At 40.3% G+C, this 22909-nt stretch overlaps 1 long non-coding RNA gene and 5 gene segments (V, D, J or C); 1 reads left to right on the top strand and 5 right to left on the bottom strand.

Moving 5' to 3' along the window:
• Positions 1-1171: 1171 nt before the first annotated feature.
• LOC138412320 (immunoglobulin lambda constant 1-like) lies at positions 1172-3656 on the bottom strand. The segment is given in 2 exon segments: positions 1172-1717; positions 2885-3656. Coding segments are annotated over 2 exon segments (360 nt in total).
• A 2364-nt stretch (positions 3657-6020) lies between these two features.
• LOC109623873 (uncharacterized) lies at positions 6021-7704 on the bottom strand. The gene is made up of 2 exons (XR_011244762.1): positions 7042-7704; positions 6021-6527 (listed from the first exon to the last, which is right to left on the bottom strand). It is a non-coding gene; the product is annotated as an uncharacterized lncRNA (long non-coding RNA).
• Positions 7705-9446: 1742 nt separating this feature from the next.
• LOC138412318 (immunoglobulin lambda constant 1-like) lies at positions 9447-11934 on the bottom strand. The segment is given in 2 exon segments: positions 9447-9992; positions 11160-11934. Coding segments are annotated over 2 exon segments (324 nt in total).
• A 2405-nt stretch (positions 11935-14339) lies between these two features.
• On the bottom strand, positions 14340-16479 carry LOC138412319 (immunoglobulin lambda constant 1-like). The segment is given in 2 exon segments: positions 14340-14885; positions 16053-16479. Coding segments are annotated over 2 exon segments (360 nt in total).
• Positions 16344-18817, top strand: LOC138412167 (Ig kappa chain V region K16-167-like). The segment is given in 4 exon segments: positions 16344-16395; positions 16489-16580; positions 18232-18243; positions 18593-18817. Coding segments are annotated over 4 exon segments (366 nt in total).
• Positions 18818-19378: 561 nt separating this feature from the next.
• Positions 19379-21662, bottom strand: LOC138412321 (immunoglobulin lambda constant 1-like). The segment is given in 2 exon segments: positions 19379-19924; positions 21092-21662. Coding segments are annotated over 2 exon segments (360 nt in total).
• Positions 21663-22909: the final 1247 nt, after the last annotated feature.

Below are 22909 nucleotides of genomic sequence, written 5' to 3'. Positions count from 1 at the left end.
TTCCTCTGGGTTTCATCAAGACAGGTGTACTCAAATGTATTTTGCATGAATTGTTTGCATCGCTGCTCCTCAGAGTTAAAGTCTCACAGAGTCTGAACCGTTTTCACGCACTCGCACAGAAAACTGCATCAGGATGATGTTGACAGTAACTCTGAGTGTCATGATGGTTTTTCTGAGTCAGGGTGAGAGATTTTGAACATGGTGTTAATGTGTTGTCTTTATTTTCCTCCACAGGCTGTTGGAACTCTTTCCTCTGATGCTCTTTCATTCATTTCTGATTTCAGAGTCTGCTGCCAACAATTTTCTGACTCAGACCGACACAGTCAAGTCTGTTAGTCTTGGAGGGACTGTGAACATCGGAGCCAGAGGGAGTTCAGATATTGGTGCTGATCTCAGTTGGTACCTTCAGAAACCTGGACAGGCTCCCAAGCTTCTTATATATGATGCATCAACTCGTTATTCAGGAACTCCGTCTCGATTCAGTGGCAGTAGATCTGGTTCTAGTTACACCTTAACTATCAGTGGTGTTCAGGCTGCAGATGTTGGAGATTATTACTGTCTTGGTGATCATGGAGGTGGAGTGTTCACACAGTGATTTAGAGTCGTACAAAAACCTCCCTCAGTTTGACTGAAGTGAAACTGGTCCACTGCAGCTGCACAGAGAATAACTGGTCCAGTGAACACAACACACGAGTCTTCAAGCAGAAGAATCTTAACTGAAACAAAGCCCACACACACTTCTCATTTTGTATTCTCCTCATTCAGTTCCATCTCTGAAGCAACTCTGACTTTATTAAATAGTGATATGATGAATATTATAATCACACATTCAAAGGTGTTTTACCATTAAGCACTCACACATCAGAACATGGATGGAACTAAATATCTAAATAACTCTTATGCTAAATGTGTCATCTCCCTCTAACTTCTCAGGTTTCATTTGAAGTTTTTACTTGTGACACTTTTGTTGACAATAATATGAATTATGAGGAAAGTCCTACAAACTAATGAAATATGTGATTTTCATCATTTGAATGAAGTGAATTGTTCATCTCAGAAGTGAGGAACATGGTTTTCATGCAGATCCACACAAGAGAAATTATTGTATAAGTGGAAGTAAAACACAGATTTACATTAATATCTTGCAGAAGAAACAAAACAGAAGCAGATGTTAGTGATGATTTATTTTATTTCAGTAAAGTAAGAATAGAAATGTGAAAAACAAATGACATATGACATGAAATATTTATTCTTGTTTAAAAAGTACCACAATACAACATTGAACTGTGATAATATGTTGAAGCAAAGATATGAAGACGTGCAGAGCTGCAGTAGAACACATGTAAATCAAACAGACCCACAGTAGAGCACAATGACTCCATCCTGTCGTCTCTCTACTCCGAGCAGCGGTCAGGGTCCAGGGTTTGAGTGACAGGGCTCTGTCCGTTCAGACTGGCCTCACAGCTCACTGAGGCCGCCTTGCTCCACTGCTCCACAGGGAGGCTCAGGGTGCTGCTCCAGCTGTAGTGGCCGTCCTTCCCCAGGACCTCTGGGCTGTGAGACGCCCCAGAGGAGCTGCTGCTGCCCCCCACCTTCCAGCCCAGGCTCCAGGCCGAGGGGAAGCCCCCGCTGGCCAGACACACCAGAGTGGCACTGCCCTGCTGCAGCTCTGCACTGGAGGGGGGGAGGACGGTCAGGGTGGGCCGCACCACACCCACTGGAGGAGAGAGAGGGGGGAGAAAAGACAAAGGGATGAGGATGAAGCAAAATGACGTCCAGGTGATTTCTTGCACGTTATAAAATAAAGCAGAAGAACTTCTACTGTTTAACATCTTCACTCAGTGTCAGACCATCAGCCGCAGGGTTCAAGTGTCAATGTGGCTGAGAAGGTTCACTGATAATGATTATTGATGATTATTGATGACGTCTTCATGTCTGTTTCTCAACGTGTGACAGTGAAGAACTCGTCCCTGAGATGATTTTCTTCTGTTTAAAGTCACAGAGCTGAAACACTGGTGTGAAAACAGTTCAAACCGTTGTCGTCTGTTTCTTTCACTTCCTTTTCACCACATGAACCGTGAACACAAAGCTGAGCTGCATTTACTGATAAAATCCTGTTTGTGTTCAACATCAGATTTTTGTGCCAGAATATGTTTGATCATTTCAAAGTAAACATTTGAAACACTTTGTGATTCAGTTTGAAGCTTGAGCAAATTCTATTTTAAAATGTTCTACACACGTGAATTCAAATCATTAGTGAACATGAAAATAGATTAAGCATTTGTTTTTGTATGTTTCTATAAATGTAATAATCTACAGAAACTCATTACAATCAATAAATATTGATCAGCATTTCTTTTTCTCAGGATATGAGATTAACTTTGATTGATCAAAACTCAACAAAATTATCAGCCAGTCAATCTCTGAACTTGATCAAATTCTTCTTCATTATTAGATCAAAGTTATTAATGCACAAAGTCAAAATCTCTGGTACTTACAGTCACTGACGAGTTTGGTTCCTCCACCGAAAGTGAGCCACAGTGATACAGACTCATTAGGTGCTCGTACAAAAACCTCCTGCACCGTGAACAACAGTCTGTCCACTGAAGATTCACTTTTAATGGTAAAACTACACAATTGACACTTCATATTTATATTGAGCTAATGTGGCTTGACATTTCATCATGATTTGAAATGATTTCAATCATTTTTGTTACTTTTAAACATTGAGACACAAACAGTTGATTAAACTTTGTCATAAATTAATACTTCAAAACAGTTTAACATCATTTAAAATCTGTAAAACAAACAGGAAACCTCAACAGAATTTGAAAAACACAATTTAAACAAAAAGCTTTTAAAGTTCTATTGTACTTCTACTCACTCTGTAATTCAAGGGAATAAAATAAACATATTTGCATCAATGAAAGTGACACAATTTGAATCCAGATGCTGACGACCCTCAATTGTGCTTCTTCATATTTAGTGTAAATCCAAACAGTAACGCTCCTGAGTTTGTGTCCCACGTCACCTTCAGTCCGCTCAGAGCAGAGGAATCATTTCCATAGAGAGGAGGCTTTGCATCGTCAGCTGATCCTCCACTGAACCGAGAAGCTTTATAGTCCTGTGACTTCAGCTCTGCAGGACTCAGACCCGTCAGTCGACCACAACCACCATGACTCTCATCGCCCTCCTCATCTGGACGCTGGCCTGCTGCAGCTTCACAGGTTCAGTCACTCAGCAACATTTCAGACGTGATGCGCTGCCTGTTCTTTCTCTTCACCTCCGCTGAGACTTGTATGATTTGTGTTTGTCTGCAGGATGCAGCGGCCAGGTGACTGTGACTCAGCCTCCAGTCGTGACCTTTACTCCAGGATCCACTGTCACTCTGACCTGTAAAACTAATTCCAATGTTGCAACGTGGGGTGGTGAACAATGTATGTACTGGTACCAGCAGAAACCTGGACAGACTCCAAAGCTCCTAATATACAGAGCGACCAATAGATATTCAGGAGCACCAGCTCGGTTTAGTGGCAGTGGAAGCAGAACTGACTTCTCTTTGACCATCAGTGGAGTTCAGAGTGAAGATGTTGGAGATTACTACTGTCTCACTGATCATGGCAGTGGAGTGTTGACACAGTGAATCACAGTCGTACAAAAACCTCCCTCAGTCAGAGGCAGAGACACTGAGCTGTTACAGCAGGAAGAGAGTGTGACACAGACCAGTGAACACAGAGACTGACAGGAACCTCACCAAGCACAACATTCACAATCACACACTTTCAGACCTAAGATGAAACTCTTAAAAAGTTGCTTTTACTGACTACATCCATTTATTACTACAAATGAATGACCAGTTTGTAATATTTGAATATCATTTTACCACAAGCTTTGATTATTCTCTGATTTTCCACAGGAGTGTCAGTGGGATATTTCTAAATATGTACAAAATAGATATTTCTCAAGTGCAGTAATTACAGTCAATACATTCATGATGTATTTTGCAGCTCTTTTTGTTCACATGGTTTTATCTTCATTAGCAGACGCACTTTGCTCAGTTTTATTGGAACTGTACATGTTAAACTTTAGTTTTTTACAGAGCAATCAAATGAGACTGATACTCGTAGACTTCACTGTCACATGAAGTCTTATTGATACTCAGAGTATTCTCAGAGGGGGAGAGTACTTCAATAAAACAGAGGTCTGGGGTCACTGAGGTTAGATGACGTGTACTTACTGACTTCTTTCCCTGATATCAGAGCTGAATGAAATGACTGATGTACACGGTGATGAAAGATTGAACAAGGACAGAAAACCAAATCAGTCTCAACCATGATGGAGTTATTGATGATGGTGAAGTGTCAGCAGAGGGCAGTGTGCATCTACTTATAGACATGAAGAGACAGTTACTCCCAGAGGAGCTGCTGGCTTCAGTTTTCAGTCACACTTTGATTCAGTTGAGGAAACAAAATCACTTGGTTCGATTTTGATACATTTGGTGTTTTGGGATGAAAGAGTCCATGAACAACAATCACATTCAAAGGTTTTCTGGTAAAAAGCCTTGAAGACAAACTTCTCCCATGTGTGCAGACCAGAACGTTTCAAAGTCAGAACCAGAAGTGAAAGTTCCTTCATGTGATGTCCACATGTTCTCACTCAACCTCACCTCTTCCTCTGGGTTTCATCAAGACAGGTGTACTCAAATGTATTTTGCATGAATTGTTTGCATCGCTGCTCCTCAGAGTTAAAGTCTCACAGAGTCTGAACCGTTTTCACACACTCGCACAGAAAACTGCATCAGGATGATGTTGACAGTAACTCTGAGTGTCATGATGGTTTTTCTGAGTCAGGGTGAGAGATTTTGAACATGGTGTTAATGTGTTGTCTTTATTTTCCTCCACAGGCTGTTGGAACTCTTTCCTCTGATGCTCTTTCATTCATTTCTGATTTCAGAGTCTGCTGCCAACAAATTTCTGACTCAGACCGACACAGTCAAGTCTGTTAGTCTTGGAGGGACTGTGACCATCGGAGCCAGAGGGAGTTCAGATATTGAGGATGATCTCAGTTGGTACCTTCAGAAACCTGGACAGGCTCCCAAGCTTCTTATATACAAAGCATCAACTCTTAATTCAGGAACTCCGTCTCGATTCAGTGGCAGTAGCTCTGGTTCTAGTTACACCTTAACTATCAGTGGTGTTCAGGCTGAAGATGTTGGAGATTATTACTGTCTCGGCCTTCATCGCGGTAACACGTTCACACAGTGATTTAGAGTCGTACAAAAACCTCCCTCAGTTTGACTGAAGTGAAACTGGTCCACTGCAGCTGCACAGAGAATAACTGGTCCAGTGAACACAACACACGAGTCTTCAAGCAGAAGAATCTTAACTGAAACAAAGCCCACACACACTTCTCGTTTTGTATTCTCCTCATTCAGTTCCCTCTCTGAAGCTACTGACATAACCTGGCACCTTACATCAGTCCAAACCAAAAGCTCCAGTTTCTTGTTCTAGATTTTGAAATCAATGTTTTAATGCTTGATATGTTGTATCTCCACTGACGTGCAGAGAAGTGACACAACTGAAACCATCTCCTGCACTTTCTGACACTGGAATGATCAAGAATGGAGGTTTTGCAATGTGTAAAATGTTGAAAGCAAAAAAAAAGACACCGATTTGTTGTGACACACAGTTTTATTCAATGATGATTAGTTGAGTTGAGTTTTAGAGGAATCATTTTAAAATGAGATTTAATAAGATCTAATGATTACATTAACAGTCACATTGACAGACAAATATTGGCCGTTAGTTATTTCTATCATTGGTTTTGCTTCGCTGAAAAGGAAGCATGTTTCCAATCTTGATAAAACAATCACTAATATGTCATCATTGTTCTTACCAATTAAAAGAAGTAGTAACTTTTATTTTTACCAACCGATTTAAATTCCAAGATATCTGCCCAGAGGAGGAGCATCAAGTGAAGATTTAAAACCATGTAAAAAGATTAAAGACCAAACACTTTGGTGTTATGCATCAATACAAACTTTATTAGCAAAACCTCATTTGTGAGCGTGACAGTTATTAAAGTTGAGCTCCACACAGAACAAACCTCTACAAACATCCAAACTCATATTTGATCAGAGCTGCAGGTCTGCTTCTCCTGCCCCCTCCCCCCAGACAGAGCTCCTGTCCTGGGCTTCAGTCGGCCCCTCTAGCCCTGACACTGGCTCCTGGTGAGGGACTGGGTCTGACTGTGTCCGTGGTGGAGGACCCTGCAGGAGTACAGCTCCCCTGTCTCCCAGTGCTCCCGGCTCAGGGTCAGGGTGCTGCTGCTGCTGAAGCGTCCGCTCTTCTCCTGCTCCGAGCTGGTAAGGACCCCCTCCGTCACCTCTGTGCCGTCCACGTCCCAGCTCACCACAGCTCCCTGAGGAGAGTAGCCAGTCAACAGGCAGGCCAGCATGGCCGAGCCCCCAGAGAGCTGCTCAGAGGAAGGGGGAAGCAGAGAGACCGAGGGCCTGACCATGGGGCCACCTGGAGGGGAGAGTAGAGACACACAAGAAGATGAGAGTCACTTATCTTATCTCATCTTAGCTTTACCTAATCGTATCATATCGTATCTTAACCGAGACAAGAGCCAATAAAGAAAATCTGGAGTATGAAACTCTTTAACAGTCATTTTTATACACGCAGGGTTAAAAAAATCAAGTTTCCAATGAGCTGAACTTTGATATAAACTTAATTCAAGCTTCTTTACATCGTCTACAGAAAATGTCCATTCGCATCCTCATTCAGAATACAATCATTTCATGTGCTGACATAATTCAGAGACCTATTGTTTCAATTTGGCAAAGTCATGATTGAACTTTTCAACTTCTAATCGTTGTTGCTTATTAACAGACTGAAATTCATATTCACTTTTTTTCCCCTTTCAAATATGATTGTTGTCTGATAACTACCGGATGTAATAAAACATAGAGACACATTTATTTATCTATTGAGAAATACATTATGTGCAAAGTTTGATCCACCATGAAGCCAGACTTACTGTGAATGATGAGTTTGGTGCCTCCGCCGAACGTGTACCACAGTGATAGAAGTCTGTTAAGTCGCTGTACAAAAACCTCCTTCACACAACAGTGAGCACAAAGCACAAAGTCATGTCAGTGACAAACTGTCATCTGTGTTAACAGATGCAGAAACAATCTCTGTCATCTAAAGGATTTTATTATTACAAAAATAACATCCACCTTGAAAACGTTCATGATTTTGCTTTGTTTTCTGATATATGTCAAAATTCAATGAAACAGGATGATTCCACAACTGATGAGCATTTAACCAGCTGCAAACTGAGGAGACCCTTCACATCATTATTCAATGTGGCTGAGATTATTTGACATGAAACTACAGGACATTGGAGAGAAGAACTTTGAATCATTTTTGTAAAATGAAATAAAAAAAGCTGGTAAATTAAATATATCAATAAGTTCAACTGCTCATGTGCAAGTTGAATGTCTGGGCTGTTCTTGCATTTTATTTTCCTCACCCTAGAAAAACTAATACAATTAAAATAAATAATAATAATAATCCATAGAGTTGGCATTGGGAGAACATGTGAGACATGTTTAAGTTTTCTATGGACAGATTTGAAATGGTCGAATGATCCAGAGGGAGATGAACTCTGCTTTTTCTGTTTCACATCCGCAGGTGTGTGTTTGCATGACTTTTGTGCATCACTGCTCCAGAGTTTAAGTTCTCCTGCCTTACACAGAGTCCGAGCAGTTTTCACACGCTCGCACAGAAAACTGCATCAGGATGATGTTGACAGTAACTCTGAGTGTCATGATGGTTTTTCTGAGTCAGGGTGAGAGATTTTGAACATGGTGTTAATGTGTTGTCTTTATTTTCCTCCACAGGCTGTTGGAACTCTTTCCTCTGATGCGCTTTCATTCATTTCTGATTTCAGAGTCTGCTGCCAACAAATTTCTGACTCAGACCGACACAGTCAAGTCTGTTAGACTTGGAGGGACTGTGAACATTGGAGCCAGAGGGAGTTCAGATATTGATGATGATCTCAGTTGGTACCTTCAGAAACCTGGACAGGCTCCCAAGCTTCTTATATACACAACATCAACTCGTAATTCAGGAACTCCGTCTCGATTCAGTGGCAGTAGATCTGGTTCTAGTTACACCTTAACTATCAGTGGTGTTCAGGCTGAAGATGTTGGAGATTATTACTGTCTTGGTGCTCATAGCGGTAACACGTTCACACAGTGATTTAGAGTCGTACAAAAACCTCCCTCAGTTTGACTGAAGTGAAACTGGTCCACTGCAGCTGCACAGAGAATAACTGGTCCAGTGAACACAACACACGAGTCTTCAAGCAGAAGAATCTTAACTGAAACAAACTAAACTAAAGTTTTAAATGTTCATAAATCAACAAACAAGGCCCCATGCAACCAACTTTGTCCTTTTAGATGATTGGTTGAAGACTAGAACGTCTAAATGTGTGTGTAAGATGAGCCTGAGATGGTGGGGGGGTGGGTTTGAAGTTAAACTTTATTGCTTCACTATCATTTACGTGGATGCACGGGTCTGCACTTTTAATGTTGATGAGAAAAGATTAGTTTGAAGATTGTAATGATGTGGTTCATGTGTTTCTTTGTAGGGGGGTGTTTGATTCAATGCAGGCTCCCCCAGATCCCTTTTGCCCGAGGCCCCTAAAGTCCCTTGAAACGCCCCTGGAGTCCCACAAATGATTTTTCATGGTGATTCTCTGGCGGAGCAGTGAACGCTGCGTCGACCGGCCGAGTTGCACGTGTTGTAAACGGAGCTGTATCGTGAAAAACCTGCGTCAACTAGTTGCTCTACAGAATGAGCTCTAACAGAAAACTACAGTGAACACAGAGAATATATGTAGTGATGTGTACGATGTATTATAAACACATTGAGATGATACAACCAACAAGTTTAAAACAAGAATAATCAGAAAGTTCTGGTTATTAATCAATTTCATTTGATGACTAAATGTTTGTTTGTCGACTTTAATTGTCATTTAGATTCTGTTAAACTTTATTAAATAGTGATATGATGAATATTATAATCACACATTCAAAGGTGTTTTACCATTAAGCACTCACACATCAGAACATGGATGGAACTAAATATCTAAATAACTCTTATGCTAAATGTGTCATCTCCCTCTAACTTCTCAGGTTTCATTTGAAGTTTTTACTTGTGACACTTTTGTTGACAATAATATGAATTATGAGGAAAGTCCTACAAACTAATGAAATATGTGATTTTCATCATTTGAATGAAGTGAATTGTTCATCTCAGAAGTGAGGAACATGGTTTTCATGCAGATCCACACAAGAGAAATTATTGTATAAGTGGAAGTAAAACACAGATTTACATTAATATCTTGCAGAAGAAATAAAACAGAAGCAGATGTTAGTGATGATTTCTTTTATTTCAGTAAAGTAAGAATAGAAATGTGAAAAACAAATGACATATGACATGAAATATTTATTCTTGTTTAAAAAGTAGCACAATACAACATTGAACTGTAATAATATGTTGAAGCAAAGATATGAAGACGTGCAGAGCTGCAGTAGAACACACGTAAATCAAACAGACCCACAGTAGAGCACAATGACTCCATCCTGTCGTCTCTCTACTCCGAGCAGCGGTCAGGGTCCAGGGTTTGAGTGACAGGGCTCTGTCCGTTCAGACTGGCCTCACAGCTCACTGAGGCCGCCTTGCTCCACTGCTCCACAGGGAGGCTCAGGGTGCTGCTCCAGCTGTAGTGGCCGTCCTTCCCCAGGACCTCTGGGCTGCGAGACGCCCCCGAGGAGCTGCTGCTGCCCCCCACCTTCCAGCCCAGGCTCCAGGCCGAGGGGAAGCCCCCGCTGGCCAGACACACCAGAGTGGCACTGCCCTGCTGCAGCTCTGCACTGGAGGGGGGGAGGACGGTCAGGGTGGGCCGCACCACACCCACTGGAGGAGAGAGAGGGGGGAGAAAAGACAAAGGGATGAGGATGAAGCAAAATGACGTCCAGGTGATTTCTTGCACGTTATAAAATAAAACAGAAGAACTTCTACTGTTTAACATCTTCACTCAGTGTCAGACCATCAGCCGCAGGGTTCAAGTGTCAATGTGGCTGAGAAGGTTCACTGATAATGATTATTGATGATTATTGATGACGTCTTCATGTCTGTTTCTCAACGTGTGACAGTGAAGAACTCGTCCCTGAGATGATTTTCTTCTGTTTAAAGTCACAGAGCTGAAACACTGGTGTGAAAACAGTTCAAACCGTTGTCGTCTGTTTCTTTCACTTCCTTTTCACCACATGAACCGTGAACACAAAGCTGAGCTGCATTTACTGATAAAATCCTGTTTGTGTTCAACATCAGATTTTTGTGCCAGAATATGTTTGATCATTTCAAAGTAAACATTTGAAACACTTTGTGATTCAGTTTGAAGCTTGAGCAAATTCTATTTTAAAATGTTCTACACACGTGAATTCAAATCATTAGTGAACATGAAAATAGATGAAACATTTGTTTTTGTATGTTTCTATAAATGTAATAATCTACAGAAATTCATTACAATCAATAAATATTGATCAGCATTTCTTTTTCTCAGGATATGAGATTAACTTTGATTGATCAAAACTCAACAAAATTATCAGCCAGTCAATCTCTGAACTTGATCAAATTCTTCTTCATTGTTAGATCAAAGTTATTAATGCACAAAGTCAAAATCTCTGGTACTTACAGTCACTGACGAGTTTGGTTCCTCCACCGAAAGTCCACCACAGTGATACAGACTCATTAGGTGCTCGTACAAAAACCTCCTGCACCGTGAACAACAGTCTGTCCACTGAAGATTCACTTTTTATGGTAAAACTACACAATTGACACTTCATATTTATATTGAGCTAATGTGGCTTGACATTTCATCATGATTTGAAATAATTTCAATCATTTTTGTTACTTTTAAACATTGAGACACAAACAGTTGATTTAACTTTGTCATAAATTAATACTTCAAAATAGTTTAACATCATTTAAAATCTGTAAAACAAACAGGAAACCTCAACAGAATTTGAAAAACACAATTTAAACAAAAAGCTTTTAAAGTTCTATTGTACTTCTACTCACTCTGTAATTCAAGGGAATAAAATAAACATATTTGAATCAATGAAAGTGACACAATTTGAATCCAGATGCTGACGACCCTCAATTGTGCTTCTTCATATTTAGTGTAAATCCAAACAGTAACGCTCCTGAGTTTGTGTCCCACGTCACCTTCAGTCCGCTCAGAGCAGAGGAATCATTTCCATAGAGAGGAGGCTTTGCATCGTCAGCTGATCCTCCACTGAACCGAGAAGCTTTATAGTCCTGTGACTTCAGCTCTGCAGGACTCAGACCCGTCAGTCGACCACAACCACCATGACTCTCATCGCCCTCCTCATCTGGACGCTGGCCTGCTGCAGCTTCACAGGTTCAGTCACTCAGCAACATTTCAGACGTGATGCGCTGCCTGTTCTCTCTCTTCACCTCCGCTGAGACTTGTATGATTTGTGTTTGTCTGCAGGATGCAGCGGCCAGGTGACTGTGACTCAGCCTCCAGTCGTGACCTTTACTCCAGGATCCACTGTCACTCTGACCTGTAAAACCGATTCCAATGTTGGAACGTGTTATAGTCAACCATGTATGTCCTGGTACCAGCAGAAACCTGGACAGACTCCAAAGCTCCTAATATACAGAGCGACCAATAGACATTCAGGAGCACCAGCTCGATTTAGTGGCAGTGGAAGCAGCTCTGACTTCTCTTTGACCATCAGTGGAGTTCAGAGTGAAGATGCAGCAGTTTACTACTGTTTCAGTGGCCATGTAATAAATGGAGCGAGTGTGTTGACACAGTGAATCACAGTCGTACAAAAACCTCCCTCAGTCAGAGGCAGAGACACTGAGCTGTTACAGCAGGAAGAGAGTGTGACACAGACCAGTGAACACAGAGACTGACAGGAACCTCACCAAGCACAACATTCACAATCACACACTTTCAGACCTAAGATGAAACTCTTAAAAAGTTGCTTTTACTGACTACATCCATTTATTACTACAAATGAATGACCAGTTTGTAATATTTGAATATCATTTTACCACAAGCTTTACTTATTCTCTGATTTTCCACAGGAGTGTCAGTGGGATATTTCTAAATATGTACAAAATTGATTTTTCTCAAGTGCAGTAATTACAGTCAATACATTCATGATGTATTTGTAGTATATTCAAAAATCCTTTATAGAGCAAGGTGCATTCCATAAGTTGTATACAATCATTATATACATTGTTTGTGGACTTTATCTTTGTATAAACAGTTTTTAAAGACATTTATTTATAGTGATAGTCTATATATTCTACATATTTCATATAGACTGTCATCATCTTTATGTAGACTGTATATACATATGTGAATCATATATTATTATATTAAACATAGATTATATGATAAATATATTATTTAGTCAACAGATTGCATGTATATCTATATAGACCTTATATATCATTATATAGCAACCAGACTGTGTTCATATAGACAGTCTATCTAACTAAGGTCTCTTTAGGCCTCATGATGCATTTTGCAGCTCTTTTTATTCACATGGTTTTATCTTCATTAGCAGACGCACTTTGCTCAGTTTTATTGGAACTGTACATGTTAAACTTTAGTTTTTTACAGAGCAATCAAATGAGACTGATACTCGTAGACTTCACTGTCACATGAAGTCTTATTGATACTCAGAGTATTCTCAGAGGGGGAGAGTACTTCAATAAAACAGAGGTCTGGGGTCACTGAGGTTAGATGACGTGTACTTACTGACTTCTTTCCCTGATATCAGAGCTGAATGAAATGACTGATGTACACGGTGATGAAAGATTGAACAAGGACAGAAAACCAAATCAGTCTCAACCATGATGGAGTTATTGATGATGGTGAAGTGTCAGCAGAGGGCAGTGTGCATCTACTTATAGAGATGAAGAGACAGTAAAAAGCCTTGAAGACAAACTTCTCCCATGTGTGCAGACCAGAACGTTTCAAAGTCAGAACCAGAAGTGAAAGTTCCTTCATGTGATGTCCACATGTTCTCACTCAACCTCACCTCTTCCTCTGGGTTTCATCAAGACAGGTGTACTCAAATGTATTTTGCATGAATTGTTTGCATCGCTGCTCCTCAGAGTTAAAGTCACACAGAGTCTGAACCGTTTTCACGCACTCGCACAGAAAACTGCATCAGGATGATGTTGACAGTAACTCTGAGTGTCATGATGGTTTTTCTGAGTCAGGGTGAGAGATTTTGAACATGGTGTTAATGTGTTGTCTTTATTTTCCTCCACAGGCTGTTGGAACTCTTTCCTCTGATGCTCTTTCATTCATTTCTGATTTCAGAGTCTGCTGCCAACAATTTTCTGACTCAGACCGACACAGTCAAGTCTGTTAGTCTTGGAGGGACTGTGAACATCGGAGCCAGAGGGAGTTCAAATATTGGTGCTGATCTCAGTTGGTACCTTCAGAAACCTGGACAGGCTCCCAAGCTTCTTATATACAGAGCATCAACTCTTAATTCAGGAACTCCATCTCGATTCAGTGGCAGTAGATCTGGTTCTAGTTACACCTTAACTATCAGTGGTGTTCAGGCTGAAGATGTTGGAGATTATTACTGTCTCGGCAATCATGGCAGTGGAGTGTTCACACAATGATTTAGAGTCGTACAAAAACCTCCGTCAGTTTGACTGAAGTGAAACTGGTCCACTGCAGCTGCACAGAGAATAACTGGTCCAGTGAACACAACACACGAGTCTTCAAGCAGAAGAATCTTAACTGAAACAAAGCCCACACACACTTCTCGTTTTGTATTCTCCTCATTCAGTTCCATCTCTGAAGCAACTCTGACTTTATTAAATAGTGATATGATGAATATTATAATCACACATTCAAAGGTGTTTTACCATTAAGCACTCACACATCAGAACATGGATGGAACTAAATATCTAAATAACTCTTATGCTAAATGTGTCATCTCCCTCTAACTTCTCAGGTTTCATTTGAAGTTTTTACTTGTGACACTTTTGTTGACAATAATATGAATTATGAGGAAAGTCCTACAAACTAATGAAATATGTGATTTTCATCATTTGAATGAAGTGAATTGTTCATCTCAGAAGTGAGGAACATGGTTTTCATGCAGATCCACACAAGAGAAATTATTGTATAAGTGGAAGTAAAACACAGATTTACATTAATATCTTGCAGAAGAAACAAAACAGAAGCAGATGTTAGTGATGATTTCTTTTATTTCAGTAAAGTAAGAATAGAAATGTGAAAAACAAATGACATATGACATGAAATATTTATTCTTGTTTAAAAAGTAGCACAATACAACATTGAACTGTGATAATATGTTGAAGCAAAGATATGAAGACGTGCAGAGCTGCAGTAGAACACACGTAAATCAAACAGACCCACAGTAGAGCACAATGACTCCATCCTGTCGTCTCTCTACTCCGAGCAGCGGTCAGGGTCCAGGGTTTGAGTGACAGGGCTCTGTCCGTTCAGACTGGCCTCACAGCTCACTGAGGCCGCCTTGCTCCACTGCTCCACAGGGAGGCTCAGGGTGCTGCTCCAGCTGTAGTGGCCGTCCTTCCCCAGGACCTCTGGGCTGTGAGACGCCCCCGAGGAGCTGCTGCTGCCCCCCACCTTCCAGCCCAGGCTCCAGGCCGAGGGGAAGCCCCCGCTGGCCAGACACACCAGAGTGGCACTGCCCTGCTGCAGCTCTGCACTGGAGGGGGGGAGCACGGTCAGGGTGGGCCGCACCACACCCACTGGAGGAGAGAGAGGGGGGAGAAAAGACAAAGGGATGAGGATGAAGCAAAATGACGTCCAGGTGATTTCTTGCACGTTATAAAATAAAACAGAAGAACTTCTACTGTTTAACATCTTCACTCAGTGTCAGACCATCAGCCGCAGGGTTCAAGTGTCAATGTGGCTGAGAAGGTTCACTGATAATGATTATTGATGATTATTGATGACGTCTTCATGTCTGTTTCTCAACGTGTGACAGTGAAGAACTCGTCCCTGAGATGATTTTCTTCTGTTTAAAGTCACAGAGCTGAAACACTGGTGTGAAAACAGTTCAAACCGTTGTCGTCTGTTTCTTTCACTTCCTTTTCACCACATGAACCGTGAACACAAAGCTGAGCTGCATTTACTGATAAAATCCTGTTTGTGTTCAACATCAGATTTTTGTGCCAGAATATGTTTGATCATTTCAAAGTAAACATTTGAAACACTTTGTGATTCAGTTTGAAGCTTGAGCAAATTCTATTTTAAAATGTTCTACACATGTGAATTCAAATCATTATTGAACATGAAAATAGATGAAGCATTTGTTTTTGTATGTTTCTATAAATGTAATAATCTACAGAAATTCATTACAATCAATAAATATTGATCAGCATTTCTTTTTCTCAGGATATGAGATTAACTTTGATTGATCAAAACTCAACAAAATTATCAGCCAGTCAATCTCTGAACTTGATCAAATTCTTCTTCATTATTAGATCAAAGTTATTATTGCACAAAGTCAAAATCTCTGGTACTTACAGTCACTGACGAGTTTGGTTCCTCCACCGAAAGTCCACCACAGTGATACAGACTCATTAGGTGCTCGTACAAAAACCTCCTGCACCGTGAACAACAGTCTGTCCACTGAAGATTCACTTTTTATGGTAAAACTACACAATTGACACTTCATATTTATATTGAGCTAATGTGGCCTGACATTTCATCATGATTTGAAATAATTTCAATCATTTTTGTTACTTTTAAACATTGAGACACAAACAGTTGATTTAACTTTGTCATAAATTAATACTTCAAAATAGTTTAACATCATTTAAAATCTGTAAAACAAACAGGAAACCTCAACAGAATTTGAAAAACACAATTTAAACAAAAAGCTTTTAAAGTTCTATTGTACTTCTACTCACTCTGTAATTCAAGGGAATGAAATAAACATATTTGCATCAATGAAAGTGACACAATTTGAATCCAGATGCTGACGACCCTCAATTGTGCTTCTTCATATTTAGTGTAAATCCAAACAGTAACGCTCCTGAGTTTGTGTCCCACGTCACCTTCAGTCCGCTCAGAGCAGAGGAATCATTTCCATAGAGAGGAGGCTTTGCATCGTCAGCTGATCCTCCACTGAACCGAGAAGCTTTATAGTCCTGTGACTTCAGCTCTGCAGGACTCAGACCCGTCAGTCGACCACAACCACCATGACTCTCATCGCCCTCCTCATCTGGACGCTGGCCTGCTGCAGCTTCACAGGTTCAGTCACTCAGCAACATTTCAGACGTGATGCGCTGCCTGTTCTCTCTCTTCACCTCCGCTGAGACTTGTATGATTTGTGTTTGTCTGCAGGATGCAGCGGCCAGGTGACTGTGACTCAGCCTTCAGTCGTGACCTTTACTCCAGGATCCACTGTCACTCTGACCTGTAAAACCAATTCCAATGTTGCAACGTGTAGTGGTGAACAATGTATGTCCTGGTACCAGCAGAAACCTGGACAGACTCCAAAGCTCCTAATATACAGAGCGACCAATAGATATTCAGGAGCACCAGCTCGATTTAGTGGCAGTGGAAGCAGCTCTGACTTCTCTTTGACCATCAGTGGAGTTCAGAGTGAAGATGTTGGAGATTATTACTGTCACAGTGGCCATGTAATAAATGGACAGAGTGTGTTGACACAGTGAATCACAGTCGTACAAAAACCTCCCTCAGTCAGAGGCAGAGACACTGAGCTGTTACAGCAGGAAGAGAGTGTGACACAGACCAGTGAACACAGAGACTGACAGGAACCTCACCAAGCACAACATTCACAATCACACACTTTCAGACCTAAGATGAAACTCTTAAAAAGTTGCTTTTACTGACTACATCCATTTATTACTACAAATGAATGACCAGTTTGTAATATTTGAATATCATTTTACCACAAGCTTTACTTATTCTCTGATTTTCCACAGGAGTGTCAGTGGGATATTTCTAAATATGTACAAAATTGATTTTTCTCAAGTGCAGTAATTACAGTCAATACATTCATGATGTATTTGTAGTATATTCAAGAATCCTTTATAGAGCAAGGTGCATTCCATAAGTTGTATATAATCATTATATACATTGTTTGTGGACTTTATCTTTGTATAAACAGTTTTTAAAGACATTTATTTATAGTGATAGTCTATATATTCTACATATTTCATATAGACTGTCAACATCTTTATGTAGACTGTATATACATATGTGAATCATATATTATTATATTAAACATAGATTATATGAGAAATATATTATTTAGTCAACAGATTGCATGTATATCTATATAGACCTTATATATCATTATATAGCAACCAGACTGTGTTCATATAGACAGTCTATCTAACTAAGGTCTCTTTAGGCCTCATGATGCATTTTGCAGCTCTTTTTATTCACATGGTTTTATCTTCATTAGCAGACGCACTTTGCTCAGTTTTATTGGAACTGTACATGTTAAACTTTAGTTTTTTACAGAGCAATCAAATGAGACTGATACTCGTAGACTTCACTGTCACATCAAGTCTTATTGATACTCAGAGTATTCTCAGAGGGGGAGAGTACTTCAATAAAGCAGAGGTCTGGGGTCACTGAGGTTAGATGACGTGTACTTACTGACTTCTTTCCCTGATATCAGAGCTGAATGAAATGACTGATGTACACGGTGATGAAAGATTGAACAAGGACAGAAAACCAAATCAGTCTCAACCATGATGGAGTTATTGATGATGGTGAAGTGTCAGCAGAGGGCAGTGTGCATCTACTTATAGACATGAAGAGACAGTTACTCCCAGAGGAGCTGCTGGCTTCAGTTTTCAGTCACACTTTGATTCAGTTGAGGAAACAAAATCACTTGGTTCGATTTTGATACATTTGGTGTTTTGGGATGAAAGAGTCCATGAACAACAATCACATTCAAAGGTTTTCTGGTAAAAAGCCTTGAAGACAAACTTCTCCCATGTGTGCAGACCAGAACGTTTCAAAGTCAGAACCAGAAGTGAAAGGTCCTTCATGTGATGTCCACATGTTCTCATTCAACCTCACCTCTTCCTCTGGGTTTCATCAAGACAGGTGTACTCAAATGTATTTTGCATGAATTGTTTGCATCGCTGCTCCTCAGAGTTAAAGTCTCACAGAGTCTGAACCGTTTTCACGCACTCGCACAGAAAACTGCATCAGGATGATGTTGACAGTAACTCTGAGTGTCATGATGGTTTTTCTGAGTCAGGGTGAGAGATTTTGAACATGGTGTTAATGTGTTGTCTTTATTTTCCTCCACAGGCTGTTGGAACTCTTTCCTCTGATGCTCTTTCATTCATTTCTGATTTCAGAGTCTGCTGCCAACAAATTTCTGACTCAGACCGACACAGTCAAGTCTGTTAGTCTTGGAGGGACTGTGAACATCGGAGCCAGAGGGAGTTCAGATATTGAGGATGATCTCAGTTGGTACCTTCAGAAACCTGGACAGGCTCCCAAGCTTCTTATATACAAAGCATCAACTCTTAATTCAGGAACTCCGTCTCGATTCAGTGGCAGTAGCTCTGGTTCTAGTTACACCTTAACTATCAGTGGTGTTCAGGCTGAAGATGTTGGAGATTATTACTGTCTCGGTGAACATAGCGATTACACGTTCACACAGTGATTTAGAGTCGTACAAAAACCTCCCTCAGTTTGACTGAAGTGAAACTGGTCCACTGCAACTGCACAGAGAATAACTGGTCCAGTGAACACAACACACGAGTCTTCAAGCAGAAGAATCTTAACTGAAACAAAGCCCACACACACTTCTCGTTTTGTATTCTCCTCATTCAGTTCCCTCTCTGAAGCTACTCTGACTTTATTAAATAGTGATATGATGAATATTATAATCACACATTCAAAGGTGTTTTACCATTAAGCACTCACACATCAGAACATGGATGGAACTAAATATCTAAATAACTCTTATGCTAAATGTGTCATCTCCCTCTAACTTCTCAGGTTTCATTTGAAGTTTTTACTTGTGACACTTTTGTTGACAATAATATGAATTATGAGGAAAGTCCTACAAACTAATGAAATATGTGATTTTCATCATTTGAATGAAGTGAATTGTTCATCTCAGAAGTGAGGAACATGGTTTTCATGCAGATCCACACAAGAGAAATTATTGTATAAGTGGAAGTAAAACACAGATTTACATTAATATCTTGCAGAAGAAACAAAACAGAAGCAGATGTTAGTGATGATTTATTTTATTTCAGTAAAGTAAGAATAGAAATGTGAAAAACAAATGACATATGACATGAAATATTTATTCTTGTTTAAAAAGTACCACAATACAACATTGAACTGTGATAATATGTTGAAGCAAAGATATGAAGACGTGCAGAGCTGCAGTAGAACACATGTAAATCAAACAGACCCACAGTAGAGCACAATGACTCCATCCTGTCGTCTCTCTACTCCGAGCAGCGGTCAGGGTCCAGGGTTTGAGTGACAGGGCTCTGTCCGTTCAGACTGGCCTCACAGCTCACTGAGGCCGCCTTGCTCCACTGCTCCACAGGGAGGCTCAGGGTGCTGCTCCAGCTGTAGTGGCCGTCCTTCCCCAGGACCTCTGGGCTGTGAGACGCCCCAGAGGAGCTGCTGCTGCCCCCCACCTTCCAGCCCAGGCTCCAGGCCGAGGGGAAGCCCCCGCTGGCCAGACACACCAGAGTGGCACTGCCCTGCTGCAGCTCTGCACTGGAGGGGGGGAGGACGGTCAGGGTGGGCCGCACCACACCCACTGGAGGAGAGAGAGGGGGGAGAAAAGACAAAGGGATGAGGATGAAGCAAAATGACGTCCAGGTGATTTCTTGCACGTTATAAAATAAAGCAGAAGAACTTCTACTGTTTAACATCTTCACTCAGTGTCAGACCATCAGCCGCAGGGTTCAAGTGTCAATGTGGCTGAGAAGGTTCACTGATAATGATTATTGATGATTATTGATGACGTCTTCATGTCTGTTTCTCAACGTGTGACAGTGAAGAACTCGTCCCTGAGATGATTTTCTTCTGTTTAAAGTCACAGAGCTGAAACACTGGTGTGAAAACAGTTCAAACCGTTGTCGTCTGTTTCTTTCACTTCCTTTTCACCACATGAACCGTGAACACAAAGCTGAGCTGCATTTACTGATAAAATCCTGTTTGTGTTCAACATCAGATTTTTGTGCCAGAATATGTTTGATCATTTCAAAGTAAACATTTGAAACACTTTGTGATTCAGTTTGAAGCTTGAGCAAATTCTATTTTAAAATGTTCTACACATGTGAATTCAAATCATTAGTGAACATGAAAATAGATGAAACATTTGTTTTTGTATGTTTCTATAAATGTAATAATCTACAGAAATTCATTACAATCAATAAATATTGATCAGCATTTCTTTTTCTCAGGATATGAGATTAACTTTGATTGATCAAAACTCAACAAAATTATCAGCCAGTCAATCTCTGAACTTGATCAAATTCTTCTTCATTATTAGATCAAAGTTATTATTGCACAAAGTCAAAATCTCTGGTACTTACAGTCACTGACGAGTTTGGTTCCTCCACCGGAAGTCCACCACAGTGATACAGACTCATTAGGTGCTCGTACAAAAACCTCCTGCACCGTGAACAACAGTCTGTCCACTGAAGATTCACTTTTTATGGTAAAACTACACAATTGACACTTCATATTTATATTGAGCTAATGTGGCCTGACATTTCATCATGATTTGAAATAATTTCAATCATTTTTGTTACTTTTAAACATTGAGACACAAACAGTTGATTTAACTTTGTCATAAATTAATACTTCAAAATAGTTTAACATCATTTAAAATCTGTAAAACAAACAGGAAACCTCAACAGAATTTGAAAAACACAATTTAAACAAAAAGCTTTTAAAGTTCTATTGTACTTCTACTCACTCTGTAATTCAAGGGAATAAAATAAACATATTTGCATCAATGAAAGTGACACAATTTGAATCCAGATGCTGACGACCCTCAATTGTGCTTCTTCATATTTAGTGTAAATCCAAACAGTAACGCTCCTGAGTTTGTGTCCCACGTCACCTTCAGTCCGCTCAGAGCAGAGGAATCATTTCCATAGAGAGGAGGCTTTGCATCGTCAGCTGATCCTCCACTGAACCGAGAAGCTTTATAGTCCTGTGACTTCAGCTCTGCAGGACTCAGACCCGTCAGTCGACCACAACCACCATGACTCTCATCGCCCTCCTCATCTGGACGCTGGCCTGCTGCAGCTTCACAGGTTCAGTCACTCAGCAACATTTCAGACGTGATGCGCTGCCTGTTCTCTCTCTTCACCTCCGCTGAGACTTGTATGATTTGTGTTTGTCTGCAGGATGCAGCGGCCAGGTGACTGTGACTCAGCCTCCAGTCGTGACCATTACTCCAGGATCCACTGTCACTCTGACCTGTAAAACCAATTCCAATGTTGCAACGTGTAGTGGTGAACAATGTATGTCCTGGTACCAGCAGAAACCTGGACAGACTCCAAAGCTCCTAATATACAGAGCGACCAATAGATATTCAGGAGCACCAGCTCGATTTAGTGGCAGTGGAAGCAGCTCTGACTTCTCTTTGACCATCAGTGGAGTTCAGAGTGAAGATGTTGGAGATTATTACTGTCACAGTGGCCATGTAATAAATGGACAGAGTGTGTTGACACAGTGAATCACAGTCGTACAAAAACCTCCCTCAGTCAGAGGCAGAGACACTGAGCTGTTACAGCAGGAAGAGAGTGTGACACAGACCAGTGAACACAGAGACTGACAGGAACCTCACCAAGCACAACATTCACAATCACACACTTTCAGACCTAAGATGAAACTCTTAAAAAGTTGCTTTTACTGACTACATCCATTTATTACTACAAATGAATGACCAGTTTGTAATATTTGAATATCATTTTACCACAAGCTTTGCTTATTCTCTGATTTTCCACAGGAGTGTCAGTGGGATATTTCTAAATATGTACAAAATTGATTTTTCTCAAGTGCAGTAATTACAGTCAATACATTCATGATGTATTTGTAGTATATTCAAGAATCCTTTATAGAGCAAGGTGCATTCCATAAGTTGTATATAATCATTATATACATTGTTTGTGGACTTTATCTTTGTATAAACAGTTTTTAAAGACATTTATTTATAGTGATAGTCTATATATTCTACATATTTCATATAGACTGTCAACATCTTTATGTAGACTGTATATACATATGTGAATCATATATTATTATATTAAACATAGATTATATGAGAAATATATTATTTAGTCAACAGATTGCATGTATATCTATATAGACCTTATATATCATTATATAGCAACCAGACTGTGTTCATATAGACAGTCTATCTAACTAAGGTCTCTTTAGGCCTCATGATGCATTTTGCAGCTCTTTTTATTCACATGGTTTTATCTTCATTAGCAGACGCACTTTGCTCAGTTTTATTGGAACTGTACATGTTAAACTTTAGTTTTTTACAGAGCAATCAAATGAGACTGATACTCGTAGACTTCACTGTCACATCAAGTCTTATTGATACTCAGAGTATTCTCAGAGGGGGAGAGTACTTCAATAAAGCAGAGGTCTGGGGTCACTGAGGTTAGATGACGTGTACTTACTGACTTCTTTCCCTGATATCAGAGCTGAATGAAATGACTGATGTACACGGTGATGAAAGATTGAACAAGGACAGAAAACCAAATCAGTCTCAACC

Source organism: Paralichthys olivaceus, chromosome 12 (assembly GCF_024713975.1).
Source record: "Paralichthys olivaceus isolate ysfri-2021 chromosome 12, ASM2471397v2, whole genome shotgun sequence".
In the NCBI taxonomy this organism is placed as follows: Eukaryota; Metazoa; Chordata; class Actinopteri; order Pleuronectiformes; family Paralichthyidae; genus Paralichthys; species Paralichthys olivaceus.
The sequence above is the reverse complement of the archived record's forward strand: the minus strand, read 5'-3'. Positions and strand labels throughout refer to the sequence as shown.